This window comes from Trichechus manatus, unplaced genomic scaffold (assembly GCF_000243295.1).
Source record: "Trichechus manatus latirostris isolate Lorelei unplaced genomic scaffold, TriManLat1.0 scaffold00035, whole genome shotgun sequence".
Taxonomy (NCBI): Eukaryota; Metazoa; Chordata; class Mammalia; order Sirenia; family Trichechidae; genus Trichechus; species Trichechus manatus.
This window is the reverse complement of record NW_004443971.1, coordinates 12,679,258-12,700,077: the sequence shown is the minus strand read 5'-3', so window position 1 is coordinate 12,700,077 and position 20,820 is coordinate 12,679,258. Positions and strand designations below refer to the sequence as shown.

The 20,820-nt window shown below is 50.8% G+C and overlaps 1 protein-coding gene across 1 annotated transcript; it reads right to left on the bottom strand.

Annotated features, from left to right (window-relative positions):
- Positions 1-5,892: 5,892 nt before the first annotated feature.
- CHIT1 (chitinase 1) lies at positions 5,893-19,124 on the bottom strand. Its single transcript, XM_004391254.2, has 11 exons — positions 18,839-19,124; positions 17,198-17,227; positions 14,210-14,414; positions 13,461-13,517; positions 11,973-12,138; positions 11,626-11,750; positions 10,805-10,928; positions 9,081-9,266; positions 8,668-8,781; positions 7,140-7,266; positions 5,893-6,339 (listed from the first exon to the last, which is right to left on the bottom strand). The coding sequence occupies exons 1-11, from the start codon at positions 18,861-18,863 to the stop codon at positions 6,236-6,238; spliced, it is 1,263 nt and encodes a 420-aa protein (XP_004391311.2). The 5' UTR covers positions 18,864-19,124; the 3' UTR covers positions 5,893-6,235.
- Between the last annotated feature and the right edge of the window lie 1,696 nt (positions 19,125-20,820).

Here is a 20,820-nt window from a genome sequence, read left to right as displayed (position 1 = left end):
AAATAAAATCAAAAAAAAAAAAGGCAATGGCAACGATTTATTAAAATTTTAATTTTTAAAAAGGACAAAATTTACAACAGCATTCAAAAATATCTAGTAATGAGTCTAATAAAAGTTGTATGAGACCTTTAAGGAGAGAATAATCAAATGTCATTAGAATGTATTTCAGGAGACATGACTAAATAAGGAAATATACCATATTTTAAGATAGGGAGACTTAATATTGTTAAGATGTCACTTCTCCCGAAATTGACTTGTAGATTCAATAATGCAGTTCTAATAGAAACCCCAACAGAGTTTTTCATGGAATTTTACATGATTCTAACATGTATATGAAAGAATGAAGGACTAAGAACAGTCAAGACATTCCTGATAAAAGAACATAGTAGGAGGACTTGCCATACTAGATATCGACTTATTATGAAACTCTAGTAATTAAGACAGTGAGTTACTGGGGTAGGAATCGAAAAATAGATCAATGGAACAGAAAGACACCCATGTATATATGGAAACTTGATTTATTTCAGAGCTAGAGTCTTAATTTCCTGTGGCTGTCATAATGAACTGGGGGCTTAAGACAACAGAAATTTATTGTCTTGTGCTCTGGCGGTCAGAAGTACGTTAGTGTTGGTAGGGCCACACACCCTGCAGAGGCTCTAGGTGGATTCCATTCTTTCCGTCTCAGACTTGCTGGTGGCTGTTGGCATCACTCCAGTCCCCACCTCCATCTTCACTCTGACTCCTCCTTCATGTCTCTGTTTCTCCCCCCTTCTGTCTTTTATAAGGACACATGTTATTGGATTTGGAGCCTGCCTGGATAAGTCAGGATAATCTCATCTCAAGATCCTTATCTTAATTACATTTGGAAAGAATCCAAATAAGGTCATAGTCATAGATTCAGAGAATTAGGTTTGGATATATCTTTTTGGGAGCCATCATTTGATTCACTACATATGACAGGTTAGTATGAAAAGGATAGATGATTCAAATAAATGGTGCTGGAACAACTGGTTATCTATGTGGAAAAAAATGAAATTGGATCCTATCTCATAGCATACTCAAAAGTCAATTTCAGAAGAATTAAAAACGTAAAGGGAAAAGAAGAAACTTATAAAAGTTTTAGACAACAATACAGGAAAATACCTTTTTGACCCAGGCTAGAGACAGATTCATTAAACAAGGCGCAGAAAGCACAAGCCATAAAGGATAAGATTAATAAATTTGACCACATGAAAAGACATTAAAGAGAAAGAAAAGTCAAGCCACAAACCAGAGAAGATACGGCCCAATTTGGAACCATCAAAGGATTGGTGTTCAGAATGTATAAAGAATTCTTACATTTCAATAAGAAAGAGACAAAACAATACAATAGAAAAATGGGCAAGAGACATAAATGGACTACTCACAAAAGAACAAATACAAATGGCATACAGACATGAAAAAATGTCGGAACTAATGAGTAATTTGGGAGATGCCATTTGAAATCATAATAAGATACCGCTTTACACCTCTCAGATTGATACGGAGTATGTGGTCCAGTAATGACGAGGATGGGGTACAGTGGAAGCTCTACTAATGGGAGGAGAAACTTTATTTACAGAAAGGTCAAAACCAGGCTAAACGAAACAGCGCCTTGTTTAGGAACGCACACAGAGTTGATAAAACTATAAGAAGAATGAGGAAAGGAGTAACCAAAATGTAGCTAGAGGAGTATGAGGCAAGAGGGGCACACATCAGGAAGACATTGGTCATGTTCTGCTTTCTTACCTTGATGATGGCTTCATGGGAGTTCCTGAGTATATATATATTCAAACAATCTTTTGTGTAGCTGATATATTTCATAGTTAAAGCAAAATAGAAATAATAGAGAGTTTCAGCTCTCACTACTCCAGGTAGGGTATGGCACATAAGGAAGTGGGGGTGGGAGCAGGGGGCGTGCCGTCAGCCTGTGGGCCCACCAGGAGAGCTGGGTCCTCCCATCCAATCAATAGTAGTAGTATTGTATGTGTGAGGGGGAGATTTTCCTGGGGTTCCAGCAGGTGTAACCGATGAGCAGGTGCATGCTATGAATGTGTTCTTACATCAAGTCATCTCAGAGAGGTGGCTAGAGGGACCTCTCCTTTATGGGACTGCCTGAGGGTGTTCCCTGTGGGAAGTGACCCATGAGCTGACTCTCGAAAGGTGACTAGAAGTAACCTGCTAGGGAAGAGGAAGAACAGCTAGGGCAGCTGACATGCCCGGGGTGGAGAGGTGCTCCACCAAGGGCGTGTCTGTCTGGGGACACCTGAAGAGTCCACTGGGCACCTATCACAACACAGGGTGTGTGTGCATCACACGGGGTGTTCCTGGCGGTGGTCTGGAGCAGAGGGGAGGGGAGGGCACTGGACCTGACCATGCGGGCTGCTGGGCACCGAGAGCTTGAGAGCTTGACAGAGGCTGGGGGAGCAGCCAAGGGCAAAGGCTGAAGGTACAGTCACATGAGCCAGGCCGGTGATCAGGCGGCCCTGGCCTCAGTATTCAGGTGAGAATTGAGGCAACAGTTGGCCTGAGGGACAGGGGAGTGGGCGTTGTTCTGGGAGACCTGTCCATGAGGCCATGATCGCAGCCACTGGACTTGGGGCCTGGACAAGGCACCCATGCTGGAGAAGGGATGGGACAGAGTAGGGTCACTGGGAGCCGTGTAGGAGAGGGACCAAGGTAGGATTCCTGTCCTATATGTTGGGTCAACAAAAGGGGCCAGGGAAGAACTGTACCTGGACTCAGACCTTGGGATCCTGGATTCCAGAACTGCCTGGGTGGCTCTTAAAGATCTCAGTTCAAATGTGACCCCCCAAGGGGCCTTCTTTGGCCACACTGTGTAAAGTAGTCCCCTCACCCCCATCCTCTCACTCTCTAGCCATGTACTGCTTCCCTTATAGTACTCATTACTGCCTGGAACTGTCTTATTTGTACATTTGTTCATTGTCTATCTCGCCTAGTCCCCCAAACCAAACTCATTGCTGTCGAGTCAATTCCAACTCATAGCGACCTATTAGGATGTAAACCCCAGGACAGCAGAGCCCTGGACTCTCTTGGCCTTCTGTGTGCAGCCGGGCACCAGGCCTGGCATGTGGGAGACACTCGTGTGTGTTGAGTGACTCAGTGGCAGCAGGAAGGCTCAGGAGCCACATGGAGTCCAGAGCCTAGGTGGAGTCAGAAGCACAAGTGGGCTTTAGGGTGCTGTTATTGTTCCTGCCTCAGGGAGTTGTTGTTCAGAGAATGGGGTGGGCCTGGGCCAGCAGGGTGATGGCAGACATCGGGGTGTCCCAGAGGTGGAGCTGGCATGGCTGAGGTTAATGCTGACAGCTGGGGTATCAGGCCACTGAAGTGGGGTGGGAATGACAGAGATGAGGCCAGGGGAAGAGACTGGGGTGTGATAAAGGGTTTTGACATTGTGCCGGCAGGCAGGGACCTTATTCTGTGGGCAGACAAAGCGGTTGGAAGCCCTGAAGCAAGGGAAGTGCTGAGATTCCACCCCTAATTTAGGGAGATTCATGTGTTCGCAGTGTGGAGGCCAGACTGGAGGAGGGACGGGCAGAGGCCCAGAAGCCATCAGAAGACTGGTCCAGGTGAGGGGACCAGTGAAGCAGGGACCAGAGTTTGGAGAGGAGCAGAGGTGTTAAGACCTGAGGGGGCCAGAAAGCTGCCGTGGGCAGCACTTTCCTGAGGAGAAAAGTAGCACAGGTGCTTGGGGGACTTTGGCTATTTGGACACCACGTGAGTTTAAATTGACTTGACGGCAGCTGGTTTTTTGTTTTGTTTTTTCAAGATGGACTCATTCTGCTAAAATAAAAGTCAAGCTATTTGTGAAATACTTGAGTTATCCAGCTAATAATTTAAGCTCACAGAAGGTAGAGAAAGCACTGAGAAGGGAAGGGGGAGGGAAAGAGCGAGTGTTTACTACGACTTAGACAAGAGCCTACTGTGAATGGTTTTACACTCACTACCCCATACCCCACTGCCCTCAAGTCGATTCTGACTTGTAGTGCTCCTATAGGACAGGGTGGAACTGCCCCATAGGGTTTCCAAGTAGAGGCTGGTGGATTCGAACTGCCGATTTTTTGGGTAGCAGCTGAACTCTTAACCACTGTGTCACCAGGGCTCCTCATACTCACTACTTCACTTAATCCTCACAGTTGCCCCGAGAGGGAGGGGCTAGGCCTATCTGACAGGTAAGGAGACCAAGGTTCTGTTTCTTTGCCTGAAGTCACACAGCGAGTATGTGGTGGGACCAGAAGTCAACCCGGTGCCTGTCTGGGGCTCAGGCGCTCCCTCATTTGGAAACTGCCACCCAGACTCAATTCTGAACAAGGAGCTCTTCTCGGACGTGGTAGATCTGCTTCCAGGTTGAGACCTCAGAGGAAGGGAAAGTGGTGCTCTGGACTGAAGAAAGGCAGATTTTACAAGGCCCAAGAGAGGCAGGGTATAGAAGGGGGAAGGCATTGTTAGAGGGATCTGGTGCTGGCTGTACTCACGTGAAGGGCCATGTCACCACCCTCGCTCCCCACCTGTCCCCATCCTCAGGCTTGGGGTGGGTGATGACAGGCTGGACCATTAGGTTATGTGCAGATTTTCTTAAAATAGAATGACCAAGATGCAAACCAAAGCTGCTAGGAATATTTCCATTGCTCTTTGTTGATCCAGGACCCTGTTGTATAAATGCTCATCAGCTTCCAATGTCCCTGACATAAGACTCTGGCCCATCTTGGCCCATTTAGGTGTTGGTTCTGGACTCAGAGTGAACTGGGTTAGAATCAGTCTTCAGTTTAAATACCTGTAAATGAGGATAATTGCTCCTGCCTTATTTGGCTACAGTAAGCAATAGGTGTAATAAGGCATTTTTGAAGGGGCTAGTACGGAATTTGGGGCCCTGGTGGCCCAGTGGTTAAGAACTCGTCAGCTAACCAAATGGTCGGCAGTTTGAATCCACCAACCTCTCCTTGGAAACTCCATGGGGCAGAGTTACTCTGTCCTATAGGGTCACTATGAGTTGGAATCCACTCGACGGCAATGGGTTTGTTTTTTTTTTGGTTAGTACAGAATTTAGGTCAAAGATCCCTGGGTGGTGCAAACAATTCACATGCTTGGCTAAAAATTTGGAAGTTCCAGTCCACCCGGAGGCACCTCGAAGGAAAGTCCTGGTGATCTATTTCAGAGAAATCAGCCATTGAGAACCCTGTGGAGCACAGTTCTACCCTTACGCACGTAGGGTCACCATGATTCAGAGTTGACTCGAAGGCAATTGTTTTTTTAAGTGCTCATACTTCCCAACCAAACCCATTGCCGTCAAGTGGATTCCGATTCCGACTCATAGGGACCCTATAGGACGGAGTAGAACTACTCCGTAGGGTTTCCAAGGAGCGGCTAGTGGATTTAAACTGCTGACCTTTTGATTAGCAGCCAAACGCTGAACCACTGGCGCCACCAGTGCTCCAAGTGCTCGTACCAGGAATCTGTATTTTCATTTTAATGCTGAGATTAATGCAAGCTGAGCCCTTAGGGCAGGGAAAAGCTCATCTCTGCTGCCGTCTAGTGTGCGTGTTGGGAATAACACCTGCAGAGAAGTCAGCAGGACAAGTTCTTCCTTCAAAGGCTTCTGAGACAATGAAAAATGTGTCTAACAACAGGGCCATGCCCTGGATGCAGTCACATGTGCCCTGGGAGCTGCCTACTGGGCTGTGGACTCCTTGAGGCGTTACCTGGCCTGGGCCTTGCGCATGCCACCTGCTCACCTAGCTCTGACCTGTGTGTGCTTTGAATCCACCCTCCCCTCCTGGTTCCCCACCTTCCCCAGAGCAGTTTTTGAGCCAGTAGTGTTCTTAGAGAGCCTCTGGAAGTCACCACACCTGGGGGAGGGGTGCAAACCAAGAGGTTTATTTTGCAAGTGAGAGAGGCAGCCCAGGAGACCCAGAAAAGAGGAACCCAAGGCTGAGCACAAAGCCTGGTTGGGAAGACCACAGAGAGGCCTGCAGGAGTTAGATAACAGCTCCCAGGGAAAGCTGGGGAGACAGACTGTGGAGGGGTCCTGGGGGCTGGGACTGAAGGGGTCTGGGACTCAATTCCAGGTACAGCATTGGCAGGAGGTGTTGAACACCAGGCCTGCTGGGCAGCTCCGCAGGAACAGCCTTCCCCACTCACAGATGTAGTAGCTGGACTGCTTCTGAGGGATGGGGTAGAGGCCATCAGCTTTGCCCTGTCAGAAGGTGTCTTCTCCAGGGCTGTGCCCCCTCTCAGTTTCAGAGGGCTTGTCTGCTGTGAGAACTTCAGGCTCTCTGGTACCTGACAGCACATATGGGAGGCCTGTGAAGACAGTGAAGAGTCAACCAAGGGTCCCCAAGAGAACCCAAATGCACAGGCAGCAACCACGGGCAGGTGGCAGCCCCACACCTCACACCCTGCAGGCAGAGAGCCCAGGCAGCCCAGGCAGAGAACGGCCTGACGAGAGCCACGACTACAGCTGGAGCACAGCTCAGCAGAAAACACCTGGGCTGCTCATGTAATGGAGTCCCTGGGTAGTGTAAATCGTTAAGTACTCAGCTGCTGTCCCAAAGGTTGGAAGTTCGAGTCCACCCAGAGGCACCTTGAAGAAAGGCCTGGGGGTCTACTTCTGAAAAATTAGCCATTGAAAAACCTGTGGAGCACAGTTCTATTCTGACACACACGAGGTCACCATGAATTGGAATCAACTCAACGGCAGCTGGTTTGGTACTCATGTAATGGGCAGAGAAGAGTCAATCAATAGCCATATGCCATAGCAAAGCCCAGCCATATACTAGCAGGGGACGTGGGAACCCCACACGTAAGCCCAGTCAGCCTTTCTCCCTGAAGAGAGGAGCAGCTGCTACTCCTGGGCTGAGGGCCCTCTGAGGAAGCCCTGGTTACAACATCCTGGGCAGGCATTGCTGCAGCCGGCAAGAGGGAAGAGGAGGGTGAGAAAATATTTCAACAGTTTCCTCAGCTCCTGGGTTTGGATGAAATTTGGGAAATCTCAGTACTGAGGCAAAGTCAGTTCCTCAGAAGGACCCAGGACCCGCGGTTTAGGGACGAGGCTTTATACCCCATCCCGGACTTCTGCCTCTGCCTCTGGGCCCCTCACTTACTCAGCTTCTGCCTCAGCGTCCGGATGAGTGGGTGTCTGCCCTGGTTGCAGAAGGAGCCTGTGAAGTCGTCCAAGTCCAGTGTCCAGACCATGGCCCCGCCCAGGCCTTTCTGCTTCAGATAGCTGACCTGTTGTGGGTGGGGTAGGGGTAGAGGAAAACCAGTAAGTCCAGCCAGCCCAGCCCAGCGTCCTGCTTCCTCATCAGGATGGGAGGCTTTTTTCTGCAGCAACCCCAGGCCCATGAGTGGTTGGGGCTTCTGGAGACAGACCTGGGCTGGGAGTCTGGATGGCTGAGTCTTTGATCCCTGTGGGTACCAGTCACTTGAGAATCCCCCTTGTCCTGGCACAAGCCTGGGGTAGGGGTGAGGGTGAGGGTGAAGGTGGAGGGGTGGGGAATGGATGGGTGTGTGGATCTCCCTAGGCTGGAAACCTTAACATCTCTGCCTTTTCTGGGCTGAGCTGCTATGTTTGGAGTTCTGTCTGCTGGTTATGTTGAGTTCAGTTACCACAGGGAATGACCACGCTTCCCAAAATATCTGAATCAAGTTTTGCTTCCCTGTCTTCATGTCTTCAGTCTCCACAAGGGCCTTCTCTGCTCCACCAGAGGAGAGGTTTCCTGAGGGTATGACTGTCTGTCCCCTCAGATTGGGTTTCTCTGTTCCCTGACCTGGCCAGGGGGCTATGGTACTCCCACCAGGATTGTATGGGGGCTGGAGGGTAGGAATGGTCTAGAACCCGTGCCCCCAATCTCCATCTCCTGATACCTCCCCTTCTATACCTGCCCTCCTTCAGAGTTCTAGCTACACCGGCTATACCTTGTCCTCAGGGTCCGTCTGCTATTTTCGTCTCTGCTTGTCTTTGCTTGTAGTTTCCTCCCCAGAATGTCCTACCCCTACCCGCCTTCTGTGCTTTAAGACTCATCTCAAACACCTTTCCATCATGGCTCCTTCCCCATCTCCCCCATCAGGCTCCTCCTCTGCTCTCCCAGAGCACTTTGTCTGCACTTCTAGAAGAACCTACCACTGTCTGCCCTATATGATAATCAGTGTGGGGAATACTGCTAAACAAATGCAGCAACTCTCTTCAGAAGCTAATGATCTCATCGGGGACAAAGACATGGCGCCCAATAAATGTGCTGAAGCCACTGATGTTGGGCGGAGGAGGGGAGCATGTAAGTGAATCAAGAGGTCTATCATTTGGACACGCACCAAATGTTGCCAGTGGGCGGAATAAAATGATGTGTCTCCCATACATATTTCTCCTATTCATATGTCTGTAAAATCTGTTGTATTTAATGAAATACAAATGCTTTCCAAAGCGTTACTGAATATAGAACAATTTTTGTCATTAACGTCCTTCCTGAATTGATAGATGGCAAAGCTACAAACACTATCATATGGGGATCTGAATATTAGGGTATTTAGAATGAGGCTTATCCTTGAAAAGGTTCTGAATGCTGTCATTTGTTGTTATTGACATGCCTTGGGCCCACCTGGGACCACCGCCTTCCCAGCAGGGCTGGGCCTCACCTTAGTTTTGAAGCTCTCCACATCATCGAAACCCACCCACTGGTTGCCCTGGAAGGCGTAGGGCACCTTCTGGTCCTGGATCCTGACCTTGGTGGCACCCTTCCAGGAGCAGACCTGCAGGAGCAGAGGGTGAGTGCTGGGGAGGAGGAGGGAGGCACCTGGCCAGGAGGAGACCAGGAACTGGAAAACTGTCTGAGGGAGCCTGGAGAACCTAGGAGATTCTAGATGGAGTGTCCTAGACCCTGGGTCCATCTTGAAGCATCTGGGCTTAAGGAGAAATCCAAGATGACAGGGATGGCATGGAATTCACCATCTCTGGCATCTCTACTCAGAAATGGTGGGAGAAGGAGCCCTCGCCCCTCCAGGCAGCCCCTGACCCCCACAGTACTCAGGGTGGCTGGGGGTTTTCCTACCTCATAGTAAGCCAGCACCCCTCCCTCCTTGGTGAAGGGGCCGGGGGTCCCAGGCCCTGTGGCTGGGGCCCCCACTCCAGTGTCTGATGAGGAGGCCAGGGTAAAGGTCCGTCCGTAGGTGGGCATGCCAAGGATCAGTTTGTTGGCAGGGGCCCCTCTCTGCAGCCAGTATCGCACGGCAAAGTCCTGGTGGTGGAGAAGGAGGGACAGGGTTAATTTTCTCTGGCGTCAGGTCTGATTCTGGCTGCCAAGACTGAGGGCTCCAGAGGCGGAGCTAGAAGGGTCGGGAGTCCTTAGACAGAGCTTCAAGGATCTTCACTGATGTTCCAACCCTTCGTCATCTCCTTTAGATCCTCAGACCCTCTACCCTAGTGAGAGAAGCCACGTGGCACTATAGCCAAGAGCACGGGCTTTGGAGTCAGACAGCCCTTCACTGAACAAATATTTAGTGATGGACTACTGTGTGCCAGGCACTGTCCTGGATGCTTGGGGTGCATCAGTGAACAAAGCAGACAGGGATCCCTGCCCACAGAGGGCTCACTCAGCTACTTATATAACCTTGTTGAGCCTCAAGTGTCCTGTCTATACAATGGAAATAAAAGTAGAGTAGATTCTTATTATTTGCAATACTCATGTTCTATAAAGTTGCCACAAACACTGAGTTAGCAAACCCTGAACCATTGCTCCTAGGGGAAATGCAGGATTCTGTATGAGTCAATGAGGTAATTAATGAGCACCTGACTCACCAGCCCAGAGAGGTGCGTTTTATTCGTGAGAGTGCCACAGAAGTCAAAGATGTCCCACCCTAGCTAACACACAGAGATATAGGCCCCCAAAATTAAAAAGCACCTTAATTTAGGGCTTTTTGTGGTGGTGGTGGTGGTTGGTTGTTTTAAGAAAGAGAAAGAATATGGTCATTTCTGACTTAAAAACAAACACAAGAAAAAAAAGAAAAACAGTTGCTGCGGAGCTGATTCTGACTCACGGTGACCCCATGTGTTACACAGTAAAACTGCTCCATGAGGTTTTCTTGGCTGTAACCTTTATGGAAGCAGATCTCCAGGTCTTTCTTCTGTGGCATCGCTGGGCCGATTCAAATTGCCAACCTTTAGGTGGAGCGCAAACCCTTTGTGCCACCCTGAGACGTCAGCTCAGCCCGGTCTAAAATGAAGCCAGCCATTTTCTGGGTCTTGCAGGGGGTAGTATTGCCCTCAGTGACATCCCCTGAGTTGTTACCAACTTCATAAAGCTTCCACTCCCAGGAAGCACCTTCCAGAAGGTCTCCCAGCAGCCAGGTAGCAAAAGTATGCCCACTGTGTTGACGAAAACGTGGTGGGGGTGGGGGAGAGGGAAAGAAGTGGGAGTCATTTTGGCTGGAAGCTCAAGCTCAAAGAGGGCTCCCAACGAGACATTGTTTGGTGCCATTAAATTGGTTTATTGTGTCTAATTCAGCGTCACTATGAGTCAGAGTCAACTCGGCGGCAATGGGTTTGGTTTTTCGGCTTTAATATCAGCCAAGACGCTACACAGAAGTGAGGTTTCCCCTCAGCAGTGGCCCGGAGCAGAAAAAGAAAACAAGCCAGCAAAGAAACAAAAATCGTCGGGTTTCCTGGTGCCTTGCTTGGTTTCCCTGAGTTCTGTTCCGTGAGAGCCTCTAGGCTCGGAAGGGCCACCCGACAGAGCCTGATGGATGGGGTCCCTGCCTCACGGCTCTCACCACTTACCACATTGACCTCAGCCGCAGCACTGCTCTCTCCTTGCCTCTTGTAGAGAGGGCTGTTGTGTCCTGTGATCTTCTCCCATGTGCCGTGGAAGTCGTAGGCCATGAGGTTGATGAAATCCAGGTTCCTGCAGGAGGCATGGAAAGATGGGGTGAGGAACTCCACTTTCAAGGCCAGGAGAACAGGGGAGGCCCTGCTTCACCCTAACACCCACACACAGTGGCTTTGTGGAAGGCGACACGGACACCATTCCCCAGCCCCCCATTATCAAGGCCACTGTCATTCAAACCGTGAGGTTGGCAGCTCCTGTCTTTTGCACCCTTCCCCACTGTGCCCTCAGCTCCTCAGGCCCCATCCCACTCAGGAACCCTGGTGTTATTTTGGTACTGTGGAAGGAAACCTAGTTCAGTGTTTCTCAGACTTCAGTGTGCACACAGACTACCTGGGAATCTCATTAAAATGTAGGTACTGATCCACGAGGCCTGGGGTGGGGCCTAAGAGTCTGCATTTCCAACCGGCTCCCAGGTGGTGTGGGTGCAGGGGTCCCCAAACCACCCTTTGAGAAGCAAGGATCTGGATGGCTTATTCCCTTGGAGATGCTAGGGGCTTCACTCCTTCCCCTCTCGGGGTGTTTTCATTTGAAGAGTGATTTCCCAAGGAAGGATCCCAAAGATCCCAGAGAAGGAATCTGGAATGTGGCATCACAGACACAGTGAGCTTTCCTGGATTTGCTGCTGGAGGGTGGGGCTTTCCCAAAGTGCTACCTTGCAGGTAGCCACCTGCTCCATTCCCAGGAAGCCCAGACAACATCTGCTGAGACTCACTGAGCAATTTTGTCCACCTCGTATCCAGCGTCCACGTAGACTCGCGCTGACGGGACAGCTGCACTCAGGAGGAGGCGCTCCTTCCCTGAGCTCTGGGCTTCCTGCCTGAAGGTGTCACCCAGCTCCTGCAGGGCAGATCAGAGTGAACACAGACACAGGGACCAGGACCCCATGAGCCCAGGTAGATGCTCACTCTCAAGAGTCAGCAAACTGATCACAGGCTGGCCTGTGCTACACACATACATGTAGCCGCTGACCCTGTGGGCAGACCAATGTCCACGCATCATGTGGGGCTGTAGTTCTGACCCCCTGGCAGACTGGGCAGCCCCTTCGCCACCCAGCCATACCTGCACCAGTGCTGTGAAGCGCTGCTTGTCCGAGGCGGGGCTTCCCCTGCTTCCTGGGTACTCCCAGTCGAGGTCAAGGCCATCAAAGTCGTATTTACGCAGAAACTTGATGGCTGAGTTGATAAAGGTCCGACGGTTGTTGGCTGTGGCCACCATACTTGTGAACCTGTGGGTGATGAAGGGGCACATGGGCCCGCCTTGGGCAGACTGGGGACCACCCACTCCCTCAGAGACAAGTTAGAAAGGACTCAGGATAGGGGTGCTGGTGTCTAGGGCAGGAGGGCTGCTTCACAGACTGCTGGGATGCTTGCTGGTGAGTCTGGGGTCTGGCTAAGGAAAAGGGACAATTTAGAAGTTCTTCCTGCTCCTGAACATTGACATCATGAGGAACACCAGACTCACTAGTAGTTTTGCTTCCCAAATTCCCCCAGAGGCCTACTACCACGCCCCTGCTCAGGGAGCTGCCCTCCCTGAATCAGAGCTAACTGTCACCCTGGCATGAAGGTTTGGAAAAGAAAAGAAGTTTCAAAGAGGAAGAGAGAAGCACAGCAAAGTCAGTAGAGAGCAGGATGCGCGGGGAGCCTGCTGGTCTACTTCCCCGGCACCTTAACCATCCTTCTAACTGATTTTCTAGCACGCTTTGTGCTGCTGCCATGGCTAGACGAGAGCACTTCCAAATCCCCAAGCGCCCACGTCTCCTTCTCAGTGTCCCTACAACCCTGGCCATCCTGGGGTCTCAAGCTTTTTATAGACTCACTCTGTCGCAATTTGCATAGCAGCTGGAGTCTGTGGGCCTGGGGACCCCAAGCTAAAAACCCCTACATTTCACTGAAAAAACTCTGCAGATAAACATCATTTTAGGAGATGAATCATCGGACTCTCTTATTTTAGGAGCTTTCATCAGACCCTCAAAAGCACATGATCCAAAAAAGTTTTAGAAAGACTGATTTAGAGCTTTGAGAACCATATATTCTGGATTTTCTAGGAAAATTCTAGTTTCAAATATGCTTTTTCGTTATCTTCATAAACCGTCAGAATGTCCCAGAAATGCCAGTATTTTGGCATCCAAACTCAATCGCACAGATTGCCTTTTATACCCAGAAGTGGAACAAAATTCTTTCTCAGACAAGACATTCTGTCTCAGCGCTCAGAAAATACAGACACTGTGCGTAGTTGGGATTAGTTGGGACTCCTTGCTCCTCTCCTTTGTTACCCCATTTCACGGAGGAAGAGACTGAGGCCTGGAAAGAGGTCAGAACTTTGTGCTGCACTTAGGTCTTGTGCCTCTGGGGAGACTGGATCCATTGCAGCCTGGAGCTAGCCCACCCCTTTGCCCTCCGGATGGGGCATCCGAGAACCCAGAGTCCAGGCTGCCTTCCTGCCCCGCCTCACCTGGGCCACACCCTAGCCTGGCCCCGGACTCTCTGACCACGGCTCTCTCACACCAGTGTGCCGGGTTCCCCCACACCTGGGCCATAGTCAACTCACTTCTGGGTGTCGAAGTTCCAGCCCCCGATGGCCAGCAGGGTCTTCAGCTTGGGGTTCCTGGGAGAAATGAGATGCACCAGAATTTACCCAGCGAGCTCCCAGGACTCACTGACTGGGAAAGCAAGGGGCCGACAGGTGCCTTGGCAGGGCCGATGGGGTAGGGGGGTGGGGGATGGAAGGTAGGCACAAATGCCTGTGAGCCCTGACAGAGCACTCTAGAGGAAGCTCTGGATGAGGAAAGAAAAAACATATTCCTGCCTTCAAAGACCTGACAGTCTGGCTGGGGAGACGCAGTGAGCACAAGTGCATACACAGGGAATTCAGGAAGAGAGAGATCAGGGCGCACAGTCAGAGAGGCTTTGTGAAGGTGGTGATAGGACTCGAGCCGAAGAAGAGGGAGATTTTAGGAGGAGGAAGGGCCTTGCCAGCAGAGGGAACAGTTTCATGATCCTGATCCCACTTAGACCTAAACTGGAAAGGTCCTTAAGAATCCCCTAATCTGTTAAGAGTGGTGGAATGATTTGGAACAGGATAGCTAGAATATTTGTACATCTTGAAGAATGTAATCAATGTTACAGAATTGTACTCAGTTATCATTGAGATCTCTTCGATATAAGGTCAGAGAGGGGATGCAGCTTGCCCAAAGCCACACAACGGGTCTGTGGTGGGACTGCTGGGCTGGAGAAGGTTTCTGGGTCTGAGAAGAGAGGCCCTTCCTCTCCCCCTCCCCGCCCCCCGCAGCAGCTCACATCTTCTTCAGGCCATTGAAGTCCTTGTAGAGAGTCTTGTCATTCCACCGGATGACACTGAGCTGGTGATTGTTGTCCATGCCGGCAAAGGCATAGATAAGGTGGGTGCACAGGTTGGGGTCCACGTCCTTGGGCAGGAAGCGAGCCACACCCTCTCTGTCCTGGGACCAGTTGGTGAAGTAGCAGACCAGTTTCGAAGCAGAGCCTGGCCAGTGGGGCAAAGAAGAAAAATGGCAGTCAGACGCCATCTGGGAAGCCGTGCATTTGGGTGTTGGGTGTTGAAGTAAGTCAAGGGATCTGACAGTTGGAAATGGGTTTTGGTTTTGTTTGGGCAGCACCTTGCAGTTCACAGTGCCTTTTCAGAGGCTGACCTTGTTATCCTCAGGACACCTGTGAGTGCGCAGGACCATCAAGGGAATCCTCATTTGATACAAAAGTAAACTGAGGCTCAGAGAGCTTGGGAGCTGTGCCTTCAGCTCTGCTACAAAGAAAGCAGAGGCTGAGGGACCAGGACCCCTCAACATCCTTGAAAGTCACTGGGCTCAGAGTCTGGTCCCCAGGCCAGGGTCTGGCAGGTAGGCCCCCCTAGTTAGACCCTCTCCTTCGGGCCCTGAAACCCCATAGAAGGCAGCCCCAGTATGCCCAAGCATATCATTTAAAGGGAATTAAGCATGGCACATTCTTACGCTTAAGGGAGGGAGACGCTTTGGAACCAAGACTCAAGACTCCGAAGGTTAATTAAAATGCAAATGAACCAAGCAGCAGAGAGGAGGCCCCAGCTGTAGGCTCCAGTTTATGTTTCTCAAGTCTTGCTTTAAAGCGGGTTTACGCGGACTTGTTAATTCCTTGTAGAGAATCTAAGTTTATTCATATCATTGCTAAGCTTCTAGTAAAAAAAACTTATTTTATTTAGGAAAGGCAGCTTGTCTCTGGCATCCCCTATAGTGTGAGAGAAGACTTTGCAGGGGGGAGGTTCTGCTCCCAGAAGGGGTTGCCCACGGATGGTCAGTGCTGTGCTAGCTCGACCAGGACACCAGAAAGCAAGAAAGATGGTCTTCGTCCCCACATCCGCCAGAAATGACTTTGGGCCCATCCCTTCTTTAGCCTTGGCCCCAGAGTCCCCATCTGAAAATGACCACGTGGTCTCTGAGGTCTCTTCCAGCCTCACATTCTATGATGCGTGGCTTGTACATCAGGGACTTGGCGGAATGGTCAGTTTGGACTGGAGTGTGTCTGTGGCAGGCGTCTGAACCCTGGGACTTCCCTCTGCTAGACTGGGGGGTGGTGGTGTGGGGGTCGGAAGGAGGGTGGGAGAGGGGTACAAAGTGCGTACAGGAGGGAGTGTAGGAAGACACAGCACCTGCCTCCACTGGAACCCAGGAGCAGGGAGGGCCGGGGATCCCCTGGGCACGTGGATTGTTCCTGGGCAGGAGTCGGGGCTCTTGGGCATGGCCTCAGCCCTAATCAGAGGCCACTCAGGAGTGGAGCCTGCTGGTGGGGGCTGGAGGTGCAGCCTGCTGTCATATATGTGATATAGATGGAGGCTTGGTGAACCCCCCAAGGCAAAAGAAGGAAGCAAGGGGTTAACCTAGAGAACACATCCCCAGGAGCATCTAGGGAGGAACCTGGAGGCTCTTTTTACATCATATTTTATCATATGAAATATCACATATAGGTTTTTGTATTATAGAGGCAATACAGTGTGGTGGTTAAGAACATGGACTCTGGAGTTTCAGTACTTGGGTTGAAATCCCAATTCTGACTCAGTTTCCTCCTCTGTAAAATGGGGCTGATCATTGTACCTACCTCATAGGGTTGTTGTGTGGACTGAGAATTAACGTATGTCTAACAGTTAGAGAGTGCCTGGCATAGAGTAAACTCTGTTCTAAGTGCTTTACACATACTGACTCTTCGTCCACATGAAATTCTATTATCGTTACTATACTCCAATAAAGCCCAGGGCTAGCTTGAACTAAAGCTCTTTCAGAAACCATCTACCTCTCTCTCTTCCCCGTGTTTGTTACTTCTGTGGCCCCCAGGCTGTCCCCTCCTGTGAGACCGAGAGGGGCAATGAGTATCCAATGCCTCAGGACGAGGGTCTAAAGGGCCAGCCTTCCTGGGGCCACTGACAAACAGGAAGCCTGTGGAACGGGAAGGGAGTGTGGGAGTCTGAGAGCTGATGACGCAGGAAGACAAGAAGGAGCCCCTCCTGCCTCTTCCAAGGTCCACACCCCATCAGTGCAGCAGATACGGGGGCTAATGTGTTCTCCTTGCTGAGCTAAGGGGCTGGAGACTCAGAGCTAAATAAGACTTAGACTCTAACTCCGGGAGTACCTGGGTGGTGCAAATGGTTAACATGCTTGGCTGCTAACTGAAAGGTTGGAGGTTTGAGTACACCTAGAGGCGCCTCGAACGAAGACCTGTGATCTACTTCTGAAAAATCAGCCATTGAAAAACCTATGGAGCACTGTTCTACTCTAACACATGTGGGGTCATCACAAGTCGGAATCGACTCCACAGAAACTGGTCCTTACCTCCAGTAGCTCAGAGTCTGGTGGAGGAGAGACATAGAACAATAATTACGAACACTATTCTACATCCCACAAAATGTGCTTAAGTATGAAGAAAGCACAGAGATGGGAGCAAGTGACCTCCAGAAAGACCCAAGGGAGGCTGACATTTAAGCTGACCCCATGGGCGGGCAAAAGTTCAGCTAGTGTATAAGGAAGCAAGCACCTCTAAAAAGGCTGTTAGGGGGATGAGGACATGTGCAGGGGGCTGAGCTTTGGAGGAAAGTCCCCACTGACACCAGGCAGGAGCTCTCCGTGCGTGTGTGTGAGCACGTGTGTGTTCTCATGTGTGCGTGCACATGTGTGAGCACCCATGCACATGTGAACCCTGCAGTAGGGCTTGGGGTGTGTGTGTAGCAGAGCTCAGGAAAGGGGCTGGGAGAAATCAAGGGTTGGCTTCAAGAAAGTTGTCACTTACCCCATTGGATCATCAGCAGAACTATCAAACCTGAAGCAACACAAGAGAGAAAGCAGAGGGTTGAGATGTCATTCTCACTTTCCCAGGCCCCCTAAGCTTATTGAAATGCAGGGGGCTCAGGTGAACAGGGAGAGGTAGTTTCAGGGTAGTCTCATGCAAATATCCCCCTGACACATTCAGAAGGGACCTAGGCGGACAATGTGTCCACCCTTTACCCAGGCCAGACAGTGGGGCCCCTCCCTGGCGTGGACTGGCCCCTGAAGTTGGTGAACCCTCTCTAGAGGGTCAGTGGAGGGTAGTGTGGAATTAGGAAGATGTTGAGAAGAATTCTGACTTGTGACATGTTCAGAAAGAAAGCTTCCCTTCTGGAACAAGAAGAAAACTTGCCGTAGGGCTGGAAAGAACCAATCTGGAAGGGCTAGGCTGGGAGGCCACAGAGCGCCTCTGCTCCCCACTCTGCTTCCACCTGGTGCTTTCCCACCACACCCACAAGAAGCTGGCTGTGCTACCAGCATCCTTGGAGGCCCAGGACTCAAGGTTCCTGGAATGGAGACGGGGTAGGGCAAGGGGAAAAGAACAAAGCAGCACTGATTCTCTGAGGTCTGATGGGCAGGGCTGGCTGGAGGAGAGGGAGAAGGCTGGAGGAGAGGGAGAAGGCTGGTTGACCATGGAGGGTGGGGGCATGACCCAGGAGGTCAACACCAGGATTCCAAGCTCCTACTATGTGCTGCGTGCTTTATGTAGGTCATCTCATTTTGTGCCCCCAACGGCGTGCTGAGAGGAAGGCATCATTTTCGCTATTTCACAGTGTGGGAAGCCTGGAGTTCCGTGTTGTTTAGCTGCTTGCCCAAGGCTCCCAGGGATTACGTGGTGGAGCCAGGCTTAGAACCTGGTCTGTCTGACTCCAGAGGCAAGAGCTGGGCCTCCTGCCCCTCAGCATTTTGTAACCCTGTGATCTTTATGATCTTTGTTGTTGGAAGGAGTTAAGTTAAAGAACCCTAAAATCCTGGGGGCGATGAGACCGGACAGAGGGAGAGTCCGAGGGCCCCGGCCTGGACTGAGGACCTCTGGCTCAGGCTGGACCTCTGTGGGTGGGAGGTGCCTGGAGTGGAGCCAACGGGAGGATGGGAGCTCTAAGGTCCAGCAGAGGCTCTGATAATCCACCTCTCCCCCCATCCCTGTCACTTTGGGCTCAGTGGGCTTCCTTAAAAGAGATTCATAGCACCTTTCTGATGACCTGGGATGTTCCTGTTCCTAATAAAGCATGCAGGGAAATTTGGGAGGACCCCAGGGTGGATGGCTCCCAGGCTGCCCTCTTGCAGGATGACCCCCATGGCACTGGGGTTGGGGCAGAACCCTTGGTGGTGGACACTTTCTGAATAAGGCCAAAAGCAGGGACCTATGAACATAGGGAAAACAAAAACACCCCATGCGGGAGGGGCCACTGTCCCTGGGATTCCAGAACAGAAGGAAGAAAACTCATTTCGGCCCAAAAGCAGAAAGGTCCTGGTGGGTGGGGAGGAGTGAACTGAAGTTCTCCTGAGCCCTCTTGTTTACTCTACCTTCCAGGGGATGTCCCCATGCCCCCCTTCCCCGTGGCTCCCAAGGCCCAGCGTGCTGTCCCTTGCAGTGCCCACTCACCTGCCCAGGCCACGGGTCTCACCATGATGCTGTCTCAGCTGGAGACTCCCTCCAGGTGTGGCCAGCTCTTCAGGCCCTGCTTTTTTATGTGGCTACCCTGTCCAACCCCAGCTGGGAGTGTTGAAATCAGGAGGGCAGAAGGAGGAGAGAGGAAGAGACGGGGTGGCTTGGAGGCGGGCTGTTAAGTGGCATGGATTGGGCAAACCTGACACAATAGCCTTTAGTGATTCTTGCTTTTCTGGAACCATCACAGGGCATAAACCGGGCTTTTGGTGTTGCCAAACTGGGAGGGAGAGAGAGGAAAGCAGGACTTGTTTCTAAACCTGCTGGACAGCATGACTTGATCTTCTCTGTGTGGGCTGAGAAGGACCATGAGCAGCCCCAGACTTAACAAGGCTTTGGAGGAAGAGAAATGACTCAAGAGCCAGGGAAGCCAGGTTCCAGACCATTTCTCTTGCTTCTCCATGACCCTCTCTGGAACTCAGTTTCCCCATCCATCAGATTTTTGATGGATGATCTTATCCATGATGATGATGTTGGAAACAATATAGATTTCATGACCTCCATATGATAGTAATATTTTTAAGATCCATTGACTGAGAAAAATACATAATGATAAACAGTGACTGCGAGTTTAGTAATAGTTTTAAATGCCTGTGTTTCTTAGGAAGGGACCTAAGTGGGTACGTATTACTTATTCTGTCTGCAGACAATGTCTAGTGTGTGCACTAACTCCAGGGCCCGTGGAAAAACTCTGCAGCCTCTAAGGCATCTGGTCCTTGGCTTAAAATGAGTGGCCTGGATGGCTGAGAGGGACTCTCCAAAGGTGGCAGGAGAGGCACCCAGCTAGAGGTGGGGTGCAGGAAACCAGGAGCGGTGATGCTTGAGTGGAACTTTGAGAACAAGTGGTTGTTGCCAGGCAAAGAGAGAATGGGCTTATGACAAGCATGCTACATGGCCACTGATGGAGCACCCCAGCCAGGAAACCACCATCACACCTGCAGGGACAGTGAGGCGTAATTAAAAACCCTATCTCCCGTTGGTGAAGAACCATGAATTGAGGGCAGGCTGGGGTGGCCTTCAGCCAAGGGGTTTTGAGCAGGAGGGGGCTGGACATGGCTGGTGGGAGAGGAACGAAATCAATGCTTTGACGACCTAGACTCATAGCTATGTCTTATGCTAGGCAAGGCACATCCCAGGTTGACCTGAAAGCCAGGCCTGAATTGTAAGGTATCAAGGAATAGTAAGTCCCTCCCTGGGGGCTGAGGCCTGGGGAGCAGGAGGCAGGCCCATCTCCCTTAAAGCCAGCAAGGAACCTTCTCCAAGGACTGAACCCGAACGCTCAGCCTGAATTTCTAACCCAAGTGAGCCAGTCTCAGCCCTCAGGACAGGTCGCCCATGTATAGAGCTGGAAGATCATAATACTTCCAGCAAGCTCTGATCAACCTCCCCCGCACCCCATGTCTTTTCTCCTTAACCCTATCCCACCAGGGGCTGCCCTTCCTGCCCCCCAAATTTTATAGAAGCCTCTCCAATTCAAGCCTTGCCTCTCCCCAGTCACTCCAGTCCACAACATCTTCTGTGGTCTCTGAACAACTCCTTCAGTCCAGAGCAGGAAGGCCCCAGCTTGGAGTCAGACAGACCTGGTGTGCCTCAATGGGCACCCCAAGGAATGGCTCTGGGAAGCTTTATCCTTTCCCTTCCATCCTCATCACCTTCTCTCAGACCTCTTCCATCTACCCCCCAAACCCAAGTCGAAGTAAAACCAGCATGCTTGATATACAAATGACACTTCAAGACAAGTCCTCAGCCCACCCCCACCCCAGAGCAGACCCCTATATGGAAATTGTGGAGCCCCGTGGTTTGCATTCATCCTGGCTGGATCTTGGACTAGTCCTGACATCTTCAAGCCTTGATTTTTAGCATCTGTAAAATGGAGATAATAATACCCATCTTATTTGACTGTGGTGTGGATTAAATAG

What these genes read in the sequence shown, in the direction of transcription:
- CHIT1 (XM_004391254.2), bottom strand. Translation starts at nt 18,863, where the DNA reads ATGGTGAGACCCGTGGCCTGGGCAG. An exon ending in GCTTCACAGCACTGGTGCAG is followed by an intron (nt 11,751 to 11,972) that starts GTATGGCTGGGT and finishes TCTGCCCTGCAG; the next exon opens with GAGCTGGGTGACACCTTCAG. An exon ending in CTGCGGCTGAGGTCAATGTG is followed by an intron (nt 9,267 to 10,804) that starts GTAAGTGGTGAG and finishes CTCCACCACCAG; the next exon opens with GACTTTGCCGTGCGATACTG.